This window comes from Haliotis asinina, chromosome 2, assembly GCF_037392515.1.
Source record: "Haliotis asinina isolate JCU_RB_2024 chromosome 2, JCU_Hal_asi_v2, whole genome shotgun sequence".
Classification (NCBI taxonomy): Eukaryota; Metazoa; Mollusca; class Gastropoda; order Lepetellida; family Haliotidae; genus Haliotis; species Haliotis asinina.
The window spans coordinates 57204267-57225419 of record NC_090281.1 but is presented as its reverse complement, the minus strand read 5'-3'; the positions used below and the strand labels follow the sequence as shown (position 1 = coordinate 57225419).

The window sequence follows — 21153 nt, the reverse complement described above, 5'->3', positions numbered from 1 at the left end:
TATGCGAGACAAACCTTATATTTCGCTCCTTCGTGAGAAACCATGGATTTCTTTAATCAAACATCGTTGAGTGCTTTCATACATATGATAGTTCATGTAGGACATTGTTTCCACGTACATGACAACAATATATGACTCAAGGTAACACGACCATTTTTACATTGCCCAGAGTCAGGTTCAATCCCAAGAGCAAATAGGCTTAAAGGAAAAGATATACTTTTCACAATTCTGGGTATGCCCATTTCTTGTTGTATTTATTAAATATGATAATGTAACCCAGCCTAAATCATCCAACCTTTACAAGGCATGGCATTGCATAACTCAGGTCAGTGGGAAATCTTCACAAACACAGACGTGTAAAGGGAAACTCAATCCTCAGCGATACATCTACATGACCTCTCTTCTCTTGCTGGATAATGCCAAATATACCTCCATTGTTACAGTGCATGTTTGAAACATTTCTGTCACCGGCACACTTCCCGTGTAAACCCATGTAACATTACCCTGTAAGTAAGCAAAGCCCAACACGAATTCATTAGACATGGCTTAACACCAAAGGGCGGCTGAACAGTTCTAGGCCATTGCTGAATGTATTGCACCAATACGAGTCTTCATATATTAACTAAATTGTGTTGTTTCATACTGTTTGTCAAATACGGAGCACATCTAATCATAGAAATGTCAGATTTCACACGATCAAATATACATTGTACACCGTATTTGACAAGCAGCGTGCATATCTATAAAACATAATTTAGCACAAATTCTTCGATACATTTTTAAAAGATACAGCACATATGCTGTTTTAACTTCCAACATCTACAACTAACATTCTATACACGAAAGCCAATGACACACAAAACTACCTTCACGACCATCTACTGTCTGACTGGCTTCCTTCTCGCGTTGCCCAAGGTTACACGTTGAACATTACCAATGTTACGGATCAAAAGTCTGCCACAGGGTATCTTCTTTCTGAGTGAGGTTGCTGGAAATAGGGACCTCACTATGCTATTCTGAGTCCAGTTCCTTTATTAAATGTACACCTTGTTAATAGACTCCTTTTGCTCTCTCTTGGATCTAGGGCCAAAAAAATGCGTTTTGGATATCGTTAAGTATAATGGTAAGGTTTCTGTGCGAGGAAGATTTGACACAAGTATGTTGAAGCAATTATGCCATATACAATCAAATTGGATCAGAAATTGGTAACAATTTCTTTCCAGCTTACCCATGAAAGCTGGATCTATGTTTAGTAATAATCATGACCACAGGCCTGGCCACTTCAATGTTAGAGTTTACATGATTCTTCCCCAAATCAACACATACTGTGACTTTCGTGACTCTTCAAGATTTAGAATGGAAGACCAAGGTTGACGAACTCTCATCCCGTTCCTGGAGGACCCCAAGATACCGGGAGGATGATATGCAGCCAGCCCAGACCCAAACCCCTCCCTTTACCACACGTGACTTGATTTTTTAAAGGTTTTATTAAATCTTCATTAGAACAAGATCTTTTAAATGCTACTTGAAGAAAAAAGAGGAAATATCCACATATAATATGAGGTCGGTGATGGAACTTGTTCACTTTCTGACTACACCACTGATAAGAAACATAAAACACAATTCATGTTTTTGGTAGCTCTAGTCGACGTTTTTAATATCAAGAAAGCGAAAGCGAAAACACAAAATGCAATGAATATTGAGAATGTCGAGATCAGAATAACTTGGACACTCGGCGTAACATTCTGTGACGTCTTCATCCTTGAATTTTTTACAAGCTAGACATTCACATCGAGCATATGAAAAAGGAACAAGAATATTATGAGATTAGGCAAGACAGCAATCATCTAAATGCACAAATGCTAACCCGGATCCTCTTGGGTTCATTAAGAGTGGCTGGGTGTTTAACGCTGACGAACACGTCTGTCAGTGACGATCCAGACTTGCTCCAGACTGACCAGATCATAGCTGACTATTGGCCTGGGACGTTTTGCTCTTGGTATAACTGGAACACAATCCGGGCTTGATGAAAGCATGCATCATCATCGGATGATTGTTGCAGTGATGATGTGTAGATGGTATTAACTCTACAGAGCATAGTTAGCCCATAACTGAGACACCACCTCGTGGCACTATGAATCCGCTGGTCGATATTAACGTATCTGAAACGCTTTCTCCCACGTTCGATAATGCAAGTCGAGACTGAGCCTTCAGAAACACAGCACTGATATCAATGCGCTGACGTCGCTAATTCAAATGACGTCATAGGATGCACGTTGATGTGCATGCAAACATCAGATATGCATAAGATTTTACAAATACATGTATTCGTTTCGTTACAAATGTATTCTGTTGCCACAGGGCCCTTATCTAAGTTGTAGGTTTCGGTTTAACTGATTATTATCATGAACTTGAGCCCACGTAACTGGCACTCGATGACGTCATACAATTTTCTCTGTACAATGCAAAACACAAACATTTTGCAGAAGATTCACACAATGAACAAAGTAAGTTCTACTTACGCTGGACTTACGCTTACGAATTTGAATAAGGTGGTCTTATTGGAGGTGACCGCTCACGATTAAGTCGTTGGAGGGGTAGGTACTGACACGTGGGCGCTATAACAGCATTTCCATTTAGACTGTGGATGACGCGTTGTTGTTGTTGTTTTTTTAAGAAACATGGCAACATGTGTAAATATGCGCGGAGACAGCAGTGAATATTAATGTCTGTAATGTAATGATACATTAATGACACTGTTGATCACACTTTGAATTGAACGCCTTGTTCACTGTTTAACTTATGTATGCTATCCTATGTGTGAGGTAATTGGGAACTATAGAAATGAGTTATTGTATACATGTACTCGGATTTAATAAGTGCACTAGAGTTGAGCACAAGCCCAAACAAAATAGCTTTAAGATATATGAATGTATGACTGCTAAAATAGGGAAGTAATATAGTGAGTATATCCGTTGGCCACATGCTAGCTCAAGAATCAAAGCTCCTTCCAGACACTTTTTCGACTTGTGGAAGAAGGAATCAATAAGGAAACAGCTACTAACAGAAAGACACTGTAAGTGACTAACAGAATCATCCCCCAAACAATCAAACCTATATATTTACGCATAACCCCAATAGTCTAAACCTTTCCCTTAACACTTGACAAAATGTTTACATTTGAAATGCTGATGTTACATCGAATAGAATTATGGCCAATGTAACAAGATGGAAAAGCAAGTGACGGAGACATAATTCAAAATGGGAACAGGACAATTGCCACCTAGGAGAGTTACTTGACAACGGTAAACGAATCAGTGTCGAAACGTCGCACTCACGTAATAAAGAAGTTGTTATTCATGAAGTTTGTCACTCAAATGTCACTCAAAGACCTTAACTGCAAACCAGGCATTTAGTGTAATAGTGAGGACAATTGTCACCAAAATGTACTGTTATTTGAGACAATGAAGGCAGGTTATCAATAAACACAGCTTTAGATGATGGAAAGTCGGTGTTTTCACGGACAGGTATATTCATATTCTGACTTTAATCAGATTTTAATATTGATGTAATATTGACCATGATAAAGTTTACTTCAATAAAAACTCGTTAACGGTAAACATATTAAGAAAGAAGAAGAAAAATAGTTTACTGAAGTGTTTAGTAATACAATATTTATGTACACATATACAACTAACAATGGCCCAAGCAGCTATGGCCTATTAGATATCATTATCACTAAGTCCACTATGTGATAAAAGCACTATGAGTGTATAAACAAAATCAACGTAAAATCACTAGATTTATATTCCTAACAGATAAAAGCGTCAAGTTAACATATCAGTTGCGGTAGTAAGGGTGATATATCTACGTTTAAACATAGTTGTAATAAGTTTCATGAATCTAGTTTCATTATCTGTATTGTGTATAGTTTCAGTGAATCTAGTTTTAATGAATCTAGTTTTAACTATGTTGTGTCTTTCTCCGTATAAAACGCAGATGATCGTTTTTTTAGAACGATTTACATGAGAAATTGACCCGTTTAGTGAACTATATTTATTTAACCTTTATAACTGCAAATTGTACGTAATTTCTATGATGTGTAATATTCAATATTGTAATTTTTGTGGAAAGAATAGGGAACTCCAATTTCACTTTACCTTATCAGTACAAATGAATATTTTTTTCTTTAGGCAAAATGTTGATAATAATTTGCATTAACTGTCGCATATAGAAATATTTATCAGGAACTGCAAAGGTCATATAACCTTGTTATAATATCATCATATCGTGGACAATGATGTCTAATGATTCGTCACGTGCACGTTTTCCCACTAACATTTTGCCATATACTCGTGTAGTTTTTTACAGTATAATCAATTACTGGTCACCGAAATATGTTCTTAATATTTTCATTAAATACATATTCATGCATATGTATTATGAATTATCCTGGCCATGGAATGTTTGTATACCGGATTCCACAGCTGTGCGTTATTTCGTATGTTTAACCATATATGCGTCTTATTTTCTGCAGTATAATCTATTCATGTTAACAAATAAAACATGATGACAGGATACGAAAGTGTGTATTGTGTGTCTGCAACATGTTGCTAAACATTCCACATAATAATAAACTAAAAAGGGACCAATCCTGACAACGTATTTGCGTGTTTTGAAATAATATTTATTTACGTGAAACTGACATCAAGCACGTTTATATAAATATAACCAGGCCATTATTCAAAATTAATTGTAAAACTGTCAATTCATGGTCAATAAAACGTGAAATTCTGGAGGGCAAACCAAGGTTTGTTTATCTTGAAAGGAATTAAGTGTATACACTAAACAGCATGTTAATAAACACTTTCTCCGTTGCCCACTACTACTGCTAATAATAATATAATATGTGCATTTATACTGAACCAAACTCGTAGCGCTAACAGTCAAAGCATGCATATTATTATCCTGTAAAACCCTGCTAGGCGCTAGAAGGTTATAGTACATATAACAAAGAGCCCTTGAAGATCTAGTACCGAATACATATGCCTGCATGTACATATAATTATTATAGACACTTTACTTTTAAAGTAAAATTACTCAGTTCCACTAATAATATTGAATGAAATCGATGTTCACCAAACTTTTCACACAAAATTACAATATTGAATATTACACATTATAGGAACTACGTACAATTTGCAGTCATGCATGGTTCCTCTTTCCTAAATAATTATAGTTTACTAAATTTGTCAATTTCTCATGGCAATAGTTATACTAAAGACCAACTATCAACATAGAATAAAACACAATATAATCAAAACTAGCTATAGATTCATGAAATATATCAAGGATGGCAAAAATATACATCATTATATTAACATTAAAACTGTAAGCAACAGGATGTGATTATTCTGTTTATTTCTGTTCAAGCAGGTTATGGAATAATTTTGCACAGGAATCTTTTGACTATATGTTTACAAGTTCCAAAATTTCACCGGAAACAATTTGATAGCTTGAATTCTGTAGTTTAGCACACGAGTCGAATTTAGCACGTGTTTCTATGTGTTTACCTCGAAATTCCGTACCTGCAAGTATGTAAATGTATGTATGTATGTATGTATGTATGTATGTATGTATGTATGTATGTATGTATGTATGTATGTATGTATGTATGTATGTATGTATGTATGTATGTATGTATGTATGTATGTATGTATGTATGTATGTATGTATGCGTGAGTGCGTGCGTGTGTATGTGTGTGTGTAGGTAGGTGGGCAGGTAGGTAGGTAGGTAGAAAGGTAAGAAGGTAGGTGGGTAGGTAAGAAGGTAGGTAGGTAGGTATTTAGGTAGGTAAGGGTGGATGGAGATCGATGGATGGATGGATGCATGCATGTATGTGTGTGTGTGTGTCTGTCTGTGTCTATGTGTGTGTAGGTAGGTAGGTAGGTAGGTAGGTAGGTAGGTAGGTACGCTAGATTAATTGTGCGATTCTTCTGTTAATCACTTACAGTGTATTCCTGTTAGTAGTCGTTGCTTCCATCTTCCACAAGTGGAATCGGGTATCCAGTGGATTGTAGATAACAAGTCATGAAGATATATTTCACCACATGTATATCGTGATGAGAACAATTTGTAAGAAAAACAATTATCAGGTCATATACAATGGGATATAATATAATCTTGCATAAATGTATCACTATTTAAAATGGTCTTCGACAAGTAACTGCAGTGTCCAAGAAATTAATTGTTTGGGAGTTTTGCATGTAGTTTATGACTTTATGACTAACAAATCACCGACAAGTACAAAGTATCTTTGGCGCATATTTCAGGACAACCTGCAACAATCGCGTGACATTCTTGGGTGATGTCACGACAAAATTTTATGACATTTAGAAGTAAATAGAGAGTGTATCATATCAGTTGCCGAGTTCAGCACATTCCTTAAACTGACCATGACGTTTTACCGAGGGCTTCCATATTGACCAGTGACACCGATGTATAAATTATATTGTTTTGCCAGTGAAATGTCAGTTGTGAACTACTGCAACCAAACTGGAAATGGGCAGAAACATCTCTGAAGGGAAATCCGCATCTAGCATGTGACCAGTTACAAAACAAATTTGCCACAATATTTTTTCCCTATTTTTGCATTTATATATTCCATAAGCAATATTAACAATCGCCAGAAAAAAGTTATCCTAAGGTTATATTGTTGGCTTTGGGGTCAACACTACTGCACTTATTACAGAAGAATACATTACAGTAAATTTCGGTAGTTCTTCATTACCTTACACATAAGACAGCACTCATAAAATATTCCGTGTTAAACAAAACACAAGGTGTTTAATTGAAAGTGTGTGATCAACAGCCTCATTACATACATTAATATTCACTGCTGTCAACAATGCCTCACAGCATATTGGCAGATGCCGCCGTGTTTTGGAAAAAAACACGCACAGTGTCAATGCGGATGTTGTTATAATGCCCACGTATAGGTACGTATCCCTCCAACAACCTAGTCGTCAGCGGTCACCTTCAATAAGACCACCTTATTCAAATTCGAGGAGGTCATATAAACCGGTATATATATGAGTGGAATGTTGAAAAATTCACTCCAGTGCTTGCTTGGCAGTAGGAGTGTGTCCAGCGTAAGTAGAACTTATTTTGTTTCTCTCTTTGACACTTTTGCAAACTGTTTCCGTTTAGCTTCATACAGATAAAGTACTATGATGCCAAATTACGTGGATCCATGTTCATGATATTAATCACATCAACCGAAACCTACAACTTAGATAAGTAGCTTGCTGCGTAAGGATACATTTAAAACGAAACGAATATGTGTGAAAGCTTATGCATTGATAATGTTTGCGAGCATAGTATCAAAGTGAAATCCTTAACGTCAGTAAATGACTTTGGACTTTTGTCATATTTTAGAAGAAATAAAACAACTTACTTCCCGGTTTCACGGGATTGGCCTCTGCCAGCCATCTCTCGCATAAATTTCGTAACATGGTCGCACGTTAACCCCCACGCGGTCTCCATGGTCTCATTCATGGTCTCTTTGGTCGCACTTATTCCTCCTTTATTGACTGTCATTAACACTCGCAAAAAGGTCTTAAATGAACTTACAGGCCTCAATTCACCCTCTCGGTCTCAGTGGACCCGTGAAGGTCCCGGGGTAGAATAGGCCTTCAGCAACCCATGCTTGCCATAAAAGGCGACTATGCTTGTCGTAAGAGGCGACTAACGGGATCGGGTGGTCAGACTCGCTGACTTGGTTGACACATGTCATCGGGTGCCCAGTTGCGTAGATCGATACTCATGCTGTTGATCACTGCATTGTCTGGTCCAGACTAGATTATAAACAGACCACCACCACATAGCTGGCATATTGCTGAGTGCGGTGTAAAACTAAACTCACTCGCTCACTCGGTCTCAGTGACTGTAACTCCCATTCGTTTGCAGTAATGATCGAATGAGTTTTTCAGTCGTTAAGTTGTGCTCCTATTATTGTGTTGATTGAATTGCTACTCGATCGCATTCACTCGTAGTGATCACTGATGGTCACAACGATTGACGTAAGGCTCGTAACAAGTTGGTCTCTAATGGGTACAAGAGGGTGGCAACTGGGTCGTAGAATACTCGCTAATAAACACGCATATGCACCAGTAAACAAAACGCGACTCGATTCTTTATACACCACATCCATATAGCTGGAATATTGCTGTGCACGGCGTTAAACAACAACCAAACACTCGCAATGACCCTGGTGCTACTGTTGCTAATGAGGAGAATAAAACGGGGAAAGTTCAATTTGGGTCATTCATCAGACGTCTAATTTTGTCATTTTACTTCAGAGTATCATTTGTTAGATAGATTTATTAAGGGAAATATTCATTGACATTCCAGATCTAATGTGAACCTAGACGATGATGTATTTTTTCTTAAAATAAAAAAAAGAAAAACAGATTTGAACAAGTTTTGATCCATGCATTTCAGAAAAGCCAAAAGAACCGTCACTATGAAGACCCACACGCTTATGATGATGGCGATAGCGCTAGCATTTGCTTGTTTGTGGCAAATGGGTGACGCCGTGCCAGGTGAGCTCAAAATATGTTTTTAACATCTTCCATAAAATGAAAGCGATATAATCTTCTGTCAATGTTGATATAATTATTCAGCTTATGTCGAGAAACACCTAGGCCCTGTCAAATTAAACTTAGGAGAGATGGGGAATTCCGTTTACGGGGTTTGGACAGAAAGACGATGGCAGATGAATTGAAATGGCTTACCTGGTGCACATTCCAAAAAGTGTCGGATAAAGTGTTGTGTTTCTCAAGCGTAAAGTGCTTTTCTCCACCTTGTACAAAGTGTAAAGGACAATCACAAATACTCCCTGAAGTAGGTAATTCCCATGGCTTCACTCCATGAGCATTAGGGTTCGATAAGCTTCGTCTTACATACAACGCTTGTTAACAGTTAAAATGTGTGATAGCCGTGCAATGTACAATAAGACAATCCTTTCTTCTTCCGATAATTACATCCCGAGTTTCTGTTTTGAGACATATAATTATTTTGTATTGCTTTTTTCCTCGACGCTTGATGAAAATGGATAACTGCGTAAACTTTTTGTGATAGTATCCATTGTCAGTTTGTCATGATTGTGATATATATGGGCGGGGCGGATTTAGTGTGGTTCAAGGTTGTAACTGATCCGTTAATTGTCGGATGCATTCCATGTGAAGTTTGTAATAATAATGATAAAGTTTTGGATCTTACAACGCAATAAACGCCGTAGAACAATCACAACAAAGCACAGAGTCATTACGTTCCACACCTAAAATTGCAATAATTCTCCAAAGGCCAATGGAAAAGTGATGAACATTTTACGTACAATCAACATTGTGTCAACATCGAGAGTTTCTTTTTTGCAACGTGTTATTGTTGATAAGCGACCACCTTAAAATTGTATAAACATTACTATGTGCAAACAAGAAGACAAAGTCATCAATATTCCCCGCAACGGCAAATGTTCTTTATGAATATGTCAACTATTATAATTACAGTATGTCAATGTTTTGGTGTGAATGTGACAGAGTGCAAGGAAAGTATTATAAGGTTTTAAAGTTCTACTCCTGAAAATAACACTGCCACCAAATGCACTCGAGGTCGGACTTGTTGCCAAGGAAGCGCAAGAAATATTTCATTCGGAAATCCAAACCTACCAAAAGGCACCACCAAAACCACCAGACCTATTCATATGCCAAGTGTGGTGAAGAAATGCTGAATGGTAATTACAGTATGTCAATGTTTTGGTGTGAATGTGACAGAGTGGAAGGAAAGTATGATAAGGTTTTAAAGTTCTGATCCTGAAAAGAGTACAACCACCAATTTCAAAGTCAAACTTGTTTTCAAGGAAACAATAAAAAATACATTTCACGCACTGGTGTAACCCCCAAAGGGCACATCTAGGGATCATGGTGAGCATGGCAAATATGTGCATCAAGTTTGATAAGCAAAAGGTTTGGGAGATCTGCTCAGGACATGATAACATCCTCAAAGCCACGGCCTAAGTCATATTTCCATGGAAACCGCAAAAGATAAAATTCATATCGGGGTCTAATCGCCTAAAAGCACATTATGGATCATGTCTGATATGTTTACCAAGTTTTATTAAGCTAGCATGTGTAGTTTAGGAGATCTGCTCCGGACAAGATGACATCCTCATAGGCACAGCCCATGTCCTGGTTCCATGGAAACTGCAAAAACTAAAATTCATATCTGGGTATACCCATCTAAAACCACATCTAGGGTTCATGCTTGACAAGTTTGCGGACGCAGGGACGGACGGATCCCGTTTCTGTATCACCGGCAAACTTCCTTGTTGAGTGGGATAAAAATCACAAACATCTATTCAAACATGAGCGCTGTAACCATTTCAACTATAAACGTATCCCATGAAGATCCAGGTTAGAATTGGTCTTCAGTAACTCATAGTGGGATGGGGGTGGTAAAGCATGCTGACGGAATGCATGGTAGGAGCCGTATAGAAATTCAGACACACTTCGTCGTGCCAGGCTGTAGCTTTACTCAACCAAAACGCCGTTTGCAAAAGTGCACATATGTTTTGTTGACTAAAAGCCTGGATACTATGCTTGTACATACACTGATCTTTTTTGGTTACCATTCACTGCAAAAGCGGTATCCATTTTCTGTAGTTTAGCCGTTACCGGGTCTTGTCAATTTGAAATTGCACTGAATTGTATTCTCAACGTTATGATGACGTTATTAAATGAGAAATGCGATGTACCAACCAATTGTTGTCCGTAATATCGAGATGGCGTGGCCTTTTCTCTTGAGATACTGATATTATGTGAATGCATTATCGTCTCTGACAACGTCACCGTGACGTCAGGGTAATATATTATGTTGGGGGGCGTTTTCCGAGTTCTGTGATACCATATTTTTGGTGGTCAGATTATTACTTGGCAATAACGGTTTTGGACATAGGTGCTATGCAAACGTCATTGGGTCACCTTTGTTTCGTGGTTGTGGAATATTTTCTCATTTTCTCACAGCCACTTCACCTGCACCTGCTAACGGTGGTGATCCCGATGACGGTGATGGTTATGACGGTGATGGAGTTGACGGTGATGGAGATGATGATGACGACGTCGGCGATGGTGATAACGGTGATGATCCCGATGACGGTGATGGTTATGACGGCGATGGTATTGACGGTGATGGTGATGATGATGACGACGTCGGCGATGGTGACGACGGTGATAATTAGAAATAAACGTCAACGACATCACTGCTAAAAACGTGGCGGTCTGAGGTTTCATACTGACGGGCTCCCTTTCAACCTAACATCGTAATCATGGATATTGTATTTAAACCTAAGTAAACAGGATAAAGACCACTTAATCTGTTATTTGCGTATACTTTGTACAACAGTGCGTATTTTACTGTTTACAAAGATTCTTCGTCATTGTCGTCTTATGAAATAAACACCGGACTATCTTCTTTGTCTTGTTCACTTTGTTTAATGAGCAGGTTTCATTAAAATTTGTAATGAGCGGTTGAACTTGAATGGGTCATGGCTTTTTGTTTCACCGCTGTTACCAACATTCCTGCAATTACTCAAATATTATCAAAGAAAGTAGACTTTGTGGAACCTGATCTTTCAATTTGGATGAGAAGTATAAGCGCAAACAAACTTTTCAAAGACAGACATATTATTAACCACCATCATTCTCTTTAACAACATCCCTAAACACAACGCACTGGAGTGCACGTGGACAGCTCCATTTGCATGGGGTGTCATTTGTTATTTTAACGATTTTCAAATCACTGTTGACCTTTATTTCTGACAACCATCGTGCCTTGCACAGATGTAGGTGTTTGTTTTGTTTGAAAATGAAAATCGTACACATGCAAATGTCACGTTATACACCGTTCATTTTTCAAGAGCGAAGTGCAAGTATTGATGCACCCTCAAAACATTCACTATTATCATGATGTCAATTGACATTCACGTGATGGTCAATGAGAGAGTACCACATGGTGGTGGAGAGACGACACACATAAAAATTGCCTCCATGAATGTGTGCCGCAAGGTATCGCACTGTAATTCCCACAGAACTGACGCACTGACATCTCTCGGACACAGTGGGTGAGGTTTATGTGCATTAAGACAGCTAACAGTCTGCTTTCAGACTTTCTCCAACTGTTTTCACTGCCTTCATATCACGAAGAGTAAGGCATGCGCGTGCCTGTGTTGGTTCGGCACGTATAACATTATTCGGACAAGAGATGTTAGACGGATGACATATTTTACATTTACTATGTCTCGAAATATATTTACAGATAATATTTTGTAAACTTTTTACATTTTGAAAACAGGTTAAATGGTGTTTTGCAATTAAAAATATAATGATATTCATCTCCGATGTTTTTAAAAGTGCATAAATAACGCGTTCTATAATACCTTGGAATATTACACTAGCGGCCCGTCTCAATACGTAAACCATGGTTACATGTTCACAATTTCAATAATAGTACAGAAATGTGTTTTGAAAGGAGGAAATATGCATAAAAATTACCAAGGTGCTGGTAATTGATTTCCTTGGAACTAGGAATAATGTCATTTTGCCAGTTTGAGATAAATTGTTCTTCATCAATACGTTCAGCGTTTGAGACCAGCCATCGAGTTGTACAAATTCAGGTATTTTCAAAAACATAAGAGAGTCTAGAATTGGCTAATATATTTGTCAGGTGGAGCAATGGATTATTCTTTTGTTTTTAATTACTGGTCTATGGAGTGTTTAATAATTGTATATAAAGTTGGTTAGATTTAAAATATCTTGTTCGTGATTAACTTGTGCCAAACGTTTATTTAACGTTTCTTTGTGATGATTCTCATAGGAAATCTTCCTAGTTCCCAATCCAAAACAAGGGGTTGGATTGCTTAATCCTGTCATGAATCTTAGGAATGTTAAGTGAATTTTCTCCACAATTTCAAGGTTTTCGAATCGCCAGACTTCAGCACTATATGTCAGAAGTCTGAATTGAAATCCTTTGTTTCCGATCTTAAATAGCCCGTGAACCAGCTCAAAACATGCGAAATGCGAAATAACTTGTCATTTAATAATGTGGAAGAACAATGGGGAGACCTTGAACATTCTCTCTCTGGGATTATCGCAGCGAAAATGGGAGTATGCTGTGGAGATAATAATTTGAAACGGTTCCCCTCGAGAAAAAGAGGCCCTCGTCCTGTTCTAGTGTCCTAGAAAATTACAAAATTATGGACTGAAACTTGAGGTGCTTAAATAAGGGAGGTTGAAAGATATGAAAACACGAGTCACAGGATTGTACTACCAGTGTTGGGAAATTCGTCGTGAATTAAGAACCGGTAAGAGAACCGGTTTCAGAATAGGCTTCTTTTTTATGACAAAGACGTGGATAAAGTAACTTGTGAAGTTAATGATGGCCAGAGTGTCGTCGATTATGTGATTTGTTCAGAAACCTCATTTGAAATTCTCAATAATATCTCAGTGTGGCATGAAGTCGCATTCTCTATAAAACCGAATTCTTTGAACGAAGACTGCACCCTAAACAAACTCTTTCTTCCAGAAGACAGAACAGATGGAACAGATCATCCTTGCTTCCAGGGATCCTCAAAGCCAGTGCACATATAGGGATATGTGGGATTCAAGAACAGGTAACTTCAAAGAACTGCTCAATGATACTGACATTAACATTATATACGATTCGTGCAACTCCAACTTATTAAAACGTGCTTGCCGCTGCGATCTGGTCAAGTCCCCTAAGTGTCGGCGATCTGACTAGAAAAAGGGAGGTAACTGGTTCGATAGGGAATGCAAGTCAGCCCAATTCGTGATCGAGATATCCTTTGTGAAGAAATTATGATGTAGCTGCTAGTAATGCATGTGGCAAGGCTATAGTGGCTTACCCATTGTGTTCATTACTCGTTGAGTTATATATATCTCGAGGCTTGGAAAAAGGGTATTATACTTATTCACAATAAAGGTGATAAGCATTTATCTTCCTACTAAAAGGTAAGTATCCTTCGTTTTGCATCCCTTGTGATGAAAGAATCACAATGAAACATGTCCTGCTTGACTGCTTCGACTTTTCCATCACAAGGGATAAGTGTTTCTAAATGGCATCGTGTAATCATAGCTTTCGGCCGTGGGAGCCGTGCCATAAATATTTACGCTCATCAGAGGGGTACACAAAGTACGTAGTCTAGACTACCAGTCTACCAGTTCGACTTTCATGGAAGTCGCGGTGGCTGAGCGGGCTAGGCGGCTGACTTTGTGTGCTGGCGATTAGGTCCCTGACTCTGAGGGTGCAGATTCGAATCCCGGATGGGACTCAACCAAACAAGTACTAGAATCTGTACTTTACCAAGAAAGTGAAATCCTAAATATGATATATGTTGGATAAGTATTTCAATGTTAAAAAGACGAAGGACCTTTTTTGATAGTGTACATGCTCCCTTAATCATTGCGGTTTCAAAAGAAATTGAATTAATTGATAAATTTCGATTGATATCCTTTTAGATATATGTGTTGTTTTTGCTTTGTTTTTTATTGCTAGTTTAGATTCGCAACTGAGATAGTTTGTGGTAGTATCTCCGAAAGGAGTTGAAGTAGTATAAATGTATTGTCCTCCTGAGAGGGTACATAAGTCCCTAAAAATTCGAAGTATATTTGAACTTGCTATCTTTATAATAGGTAGCATTTTCATAATTCTAATTAAAATCATGTTCAATTTTGCCTACAATCGTCGGCTGAAGAAAAGGTGTAAATCCAGCTAGGATCCATGCAGGTAGCATATGTACTATAAGTACCTATGGTCCCAAGTGTGGAGATCTACCTTCAGTTACTGGCGATCTAAAGCCCAGTTATGTATTTTAATATCTTAAATATTATATTATTTATTTTAAGTTACATGCTAGTATTAAATCTCTATCTGGGATATACTAGTTGTTGTACTGTCCACTGCCGGCAGATTTTATACAATATTATTAAATTATAAAGTAAAAAGTAATATAGACTTATTACTTGTTAGAGTTAACTAGTAAGATATGTTTTAAATTTATCTGTAACTGGGTTGTGATAGTAGCAGATCATAAATTATTTGGGGGTTTTTTTCTTGCTTTTTTTTATTTGGGGATGGGTGGGGGTGGGGGTTGTTTGTTTCATCGGCTTTCTGGAAAGGCTTCGAGTTTTTCGATTGATTATATATATTAATAAAATTATTATAACGTGAAGGCGTGTGGTTTACTAAATGAGGGGGCGGTGGGCTATAGAAGAGTAGAAGAGGTGGGAAACCGGGCTTAAACCGTATAGAATTGTGGCTAAAAACTCGAGTTAATCTCACGTCGGTACAATGTCTGAAGTTTATTTTGGTGTCCGAGTCGTGATATTGCTGGAAAATTGCTAAAAGCGGCGTACACCCATACTTACTCGCTCAAGCACTAGATGAAGGTTTCACCTCTTTCATTGACTGTGCGTGTTGTTGCTTTCCTGATTAATATTAGGAAAGACTGCGGTCCAGATAGTCTTCAAGGCATTGTTCTGCAACAGTGTGCTGTTCAGCTAATGATTTTGTTAGCCAGCGTAATGACTGCTCTAACTAAAACAATTCGTGGACTGTTTTATAGTAGTATTATTCGTAACCTTCTCAATCCAATGCTGGTATGGATCCCTATCTTTTCAAAACCGAAACAAACTTGACACAATTGTCAAATTAAGCAGGAAAAACGCGAAATTTGATTTTGACTCTTTGGCTTACATATATGAGGAATGACTTTGGCAAATAATATTTTGATTTTGACATCTTCACACAGTCTTAACACAGAATATAAACCTTTACCATCTGGCAGACGTTTCCAGATTCCAAGTTTTTGAATGAACTAAATGCAATCGTTCATCCTGTCCAGCATACAACATACAGATCCAGGTTATCAACAGTGCATAGTATATCTCTTGATGGAGACTTTGTGGCAACCTCTGACAAAATGATCGTTTTACAAACTGATGGAAGCGCTAATAAAATAATCATGCAACATTGTTGTATGGTACTAACGTCCATCTCAGGTAAGGTGTCATGGACTATTTTAACAATAATGTGTGAAGGCATCAATTTTGGAATAACAAATAATGATACAAATAATTCCACTTCAAATAAATGATTGAGTTTTTCCATTGAATGTAATCGATGGATTATAAAAAATTTACTGATTCTTAATATCTTCTACATATCCTAATCTTCTTACTTCCACTTTCAAATTGTAGCAATATATCATTAAATACAGACAGAACACACGTCTCTTCTTAAATACAATTTTCATTTACTGCTCAAAATAGCAAAACTTCAACGTGACCCCGACGTGATTTGAACACGCAACCTTCTGATCTGGAGTCAGACGCGCTACCGTTGCGCCACAGGGCCATCTGATAATTCAATGCACTATAATGCACGTTAAGTACAATTATCTGCGCCATGCTCTACATCGGTTTTACTTTGCTATACTTTATCCATTTTCTACTCATGTCCTAATCTTCTGACTTCCATTTTCAAATTGTAGCTATATATCATTCATTACAGACAGAACTACGATGACAACGCGACACCACACACTACTCTTTCTACACATACATGTTTTTCATAATTTAAGCAAAACAGCAAAACTTTGATGTGACCCCGACGTGATTTGAACACGCAACCTTCTGATCTGGAGTCAGACGCGCTACCGTTGCGCCACAGGGCCGTCTCTTAAGGTACTGCACAGTAATGTACTTTATGTACAAACATCGTCTCCATGCTCTACATCAGCTTCATTTATAACACAACATTTTTCTGCTTTTCTCTCATGTCTTCCTCTTCTTACATCGACTTTCCAATTGTAATAAGATATCATTAAATACAGAGAGAAATACGATGACAACCTGTAAACACACGCCTCTTCTTAAATACAATTTTCATTTACTGCTCAAAATAGCAAAACTTCAACGTGACCTCGACGTGATTTGAACACGCATCCTTCTGATCTGGAGTCAGACGCGCTACCGTTGCGCCACAGGGCCATCTGATAAGCCAATGCACTATAATGCACTTTAAGTACAATTATCTGCTCCATGCTCTACATCGGTTTTACTTTGCTATACTTTATCCATTTTATACTCATGTCCTAATCTTCTGACTTCCATTTTCAAACTGTAGCTATATATCATTCATTACAGACAGAACTACGCTTATATAATTACAACGCGACACCACACACTACTCTTTCTACACATACATGTTTTTCATAATTTAAGCAAAACAGCAAAACTTTGATGTTACCCCGACGTGATTTGAACACGCAACCTTCTGATCTGGAGTCAGACGCGCTACCGTTGCGCCACAGGGCCGTCTCTTAAGGTACTGCACAGTAATGTACTTTATGTACAAACATCGTCTCCATGCTCTACATCAGCTTCATTTATAACACAACATTTTTCTGCTTTTCTCTCATGTCTTCCTCTTCTTACATCGACTTTCCAATTGTAATAAGATATCATTAATTACAGAGAGAAATACGATGACAACTTGTAAACACACGCCTCTTCTTAAATACAATATTCATTTACTGCTCAAAATAGCAAAGCTTGAACGTGACCCTGACGTTATTTGAACACGCATCCTTCTGATCTTGAGTCAGACGCGCTACCGTTGCGCCACAGGGCCATCTGGTAATCCAGTGCACTATAATGCACTTTAAGTACAATTATCTGCTCCATGCTCTACATCGGTTTTACTTTGCTATACTTTATCCATTTTCTACTCATGTCCTATTCTTCTGACTTCCATTTTCAAACTGTAGCTATATATCATTCATTACAGACAGAACTACGATGACAACGCGACACCACACACTACTCTTTCTACACATACATGTTTTTCATAATTTAAGCAAAACAGCAAAACTTTGATGTGACCCCGATGTGATTTGAACACGAAACCTTCTGATCTGGAGTCAGACGCGCTACCGTTGCGCCACAGGGCGGTCTCTTAAGGTACTGCACAGTAATGTACTTTATGTACAAACATGGTCTCCATGCTCTACATCAGCTTCATTTATAACACAACATTTTTCTGCTTTTCTCTCATGTCTTCCTATTCTTACGTCGACTTTCCAATTGTAATAAGATATCATTAAATACAGAGAGAAATACAATGACAACCTGTAAACACACGCCTCTTCTTAAATACAATTTTCATTTACTGCTCAAAATAGCAAAACTTGAACGTGACCCCGACGTGATTTGAACACGCAACCTTCTGATCTGGAGTCAGACGCGCTTTTTTTTTCCATTAAAATTTTTTTTCACAAAATTGTAGACTTACAGTCGCAGACAGTGCTTACACTACCACCTCATAAATAAAATATGTATCACAGATTTGGGGTGGCAGTGCCTAACATTTCAATTGAAAAGAGAGGAAGTATATTTTCATAGAAATGTTCAGAAGTTTTTTATAGGTTACAATGAAGAAATATACACGAATAAATGTATAATATATTTAATGTAGCTGATCTGAGTACCTCTGTATTTATAAAGCATCATGTAATATTCTAATCTAACGGTGAGTGTAGAACAATCTCATTTCCATCCAACGATATGAATGTATTGCTCATGACATATTTTTGAATGAAAATGTGTGATTGATTTGCTTTGGAATATTTAAAGAACAACAGGCTAAAATGACGTCTTATCAATGATTTGAAAAATGCCTTCATGTGAAATGAAATCATGTTTTGGCTCAATATCACCCTCCTTTTAAATACAGCTAGACGATGAATTGAGAATACAATGTCCATGAATGCTTTAGATGACAACTTCTTTTCTGATAAGAACCCAAACAATAACCAGATAGATAACTGTCCAAAACTAAAGCCTGTGTCCTGGCACACATCTGTCAACATTTCAATGATGAGGTCTTGCAAGGGCGATAACTCCTTGCAGAAGACGAACAGATGTAAAATGTCTTCTGTTTGTATGTGACACACTGGACAAACATCAGTGTTTGACAGTCTAATTTTTAGAAGTTTATCATATGTGAAAACAATATTATGTGCAATTTTAAAATCTAACTGTATGGAGTCTGTTGATTTATCTTTTTCCCATACATTCATCCAAATATCTTTCCAATTCATATCCAGTGCAAACTGATTCCACCAAGCGATAGCTACTGGTTCCTTGAAATGTTTTTTCCTGAGAACTTCATAACAAAATTTTGTTGTGAATAAATCAACAGACAGATCCTGGTTTTGAACAGTGCATGTTATGTCTCTTGATGGGGCGTTAGTGGCAACCTCTGACAAAATGATCTTTTTCCACTCTGACGGAAGCGCTAATAAAATAATGGCATAACATTGTTGTATGGTACTTACATCCATCTCAGGTAAGGTGTCATGGATTATATTAACAATAATGTGTCCAGACATGAATTTTGGAATAATTTCAAAACAAATATGCTTGATGCAAATAATTCCACTTGAAATAAATGACTGAAACATAAGAGTTTTTCCATTGAATGTAATCAATGGATTCTTAAATATTGGCTGATTCATGATATCATCTACCTTTTTAAGTAAAGGTCTTTTTCCTTTATTCAATTCATTCCATGCAGCTAGTAACTCTGCATAAAATGGACTTATATTCTGTAAATAGGCTTTATCATATTCAAGGCTTAGAGCATCAATTCCTAAGTTCATTTTCAGAAGATGTGACATAAAATATACAAATGTTTGTTTCCAAATACAACTGAGCTGACAATTGACATAGGCTCTCAGTAATTTCAGCCTTAAAGCATATTTTTTTAAACGTAAATCTGGTATATTAAGACCGCCATCTAAACAAACACCAATGCATGTACCGTGTGCTATTTTGGCAGGTTTGTTATGAAATAAAAAGTCTCTAAACATTTGTGTAAATTTATTCTCCACCCAATATGGAACAGGTAGTACAGTGAACATATACCACAAACGAGAGAGTCAGACGCGCTACCGTTGCGCCACAGGGCCATCTGATAAGCCAATGCACTATAATGCACTTTAAGTACAATTATCTGCTCCATGCTCTACATCGGTTTTACTTTGCTATACTTTATCCATTTTCTACTCATGTCCTATTCTTCTGACTTCCATTTTCAAACTGTAGCTATATATCATTCATTACAGACAGAACTACGATGACAACGCGACACCACACACTACTCTTTCTACACATACATGTTTTTCATAATTTAAGCAAAACAGCAAAACTTTGATGTGACCCCGACGTGATTTGAACACGCAACCTTCTGTTCTGGAGTCAGACGCGCTACCGTTCCGCCACAGGGCGGTCTCTTAAGGTACTGCACAGTAATGTACTTTATGTACAAACATCGTCTCCATGCTCTACATCAGCTTCATTTATAACACAACATTTTTCTGCTTTTCTCTCATGTCTTCCTATTCTTACGTCGACTTTCCAATTGTAATAAGATATCATTAAATACGGAGAGAAATACAATGACAACCTGTAAACACACGCCTCTTCTTAAATACAATTTTCATTTACTGCTCAAAATAGCAAAGCTTGAACGTGACCCCGACGTGATATGAACACGCAACCTTCTGATCTGGAGTCAGACGCGCTACCGTTGCGCCACAGGGCCATCTGATAATCCAATGCACTATAATGCACTTTAAGTACAATTATCTGCGCCATGCTCTACATCGGTTTTACTTTGCTATACTTTATCCATTTTCTACTCATGTCCTAATCTTCTGACTTCCATTTTCAAATTGTAGCTATATATCATTCATTACAGACAGAACTACGATGACAACGCGACACCACACACTACTCTTTCTACACATACATGTTTTTCATAATTTAAGCAAAACAGCAAAACTTTGATGTGACCCCGACGTGATTTCAACACGCAACCTTCTGATCTGGAGTCAGACGCGCTACCGTTGCGCCACAGGGCCGTCTCTTAAGGTACTGCACAGTAATGTACTTTATGTACAAACATCGTCTCCATGCTCTACATCAGCTTCATTTATAACACAACATTTTTCTGCT

General features: G+C 37.6%; 1 protein-coding gene and 3 non-coding genes across 4 annotated transcripts; 1 reads left to right on the top strand and 3 right to left on the bottom strand.

Annotated features, from left to right (window-relative positions):
- Positions 1-7134: 7134 nt before the first annotated feature.
- On the top strand, positions 7135-11515 carry LOC137272723 (prothymosin alpha-A-like). The gene is made up of 3 exons (XM_067805107.1): positions 7135-7152; positions 8504-8604; positions 11083-11515. Exons 2-3 carry the CDS (start codon positions 8526-8528, stop codon positions 11295-11297), a joined length of 294 nt encoding a protein of 97 aa, XP_067661208.1. The 5' UTR covers positions 7135-7152; positions 8504-8525; the 3' UTR covers positions 11298-11515.
- Positions 11516-16417: 4902 nt separating this feature from the next.
- Trnaw-cca (transfer RNA tryptophan (anticodon CCA)) lies at positions 16418-16489 on the bottom strand. The gene has a single exon. It is a non-coding gene; the product is annotated as a tRNA-Trp (tRNA).
- A 247-nt stretch (positions 16490-16736) lies between these two features.
- Positions 16737-16808, bottom strand: Trnaw-cca (transfer RNA tryptophan (anticodon CCA)). Its single transcript has one exon. It is a non-coding gene; the product is annotated as a tRNA-Trp (tRNA).
- An 887-nt stretch (positions 16809-17695) lies between these two features.
- On the bottom strand, positions 17696-17767 carry Trnal-caa (transfer RNA leucine (anticodon CAA)). Its single transcript has one exon. It is a non-coding gene; the product is annotated as a tRNA-Leu (tRNA).
- Positions 17768-21153: the final 3386 nt, after the last annotated feature.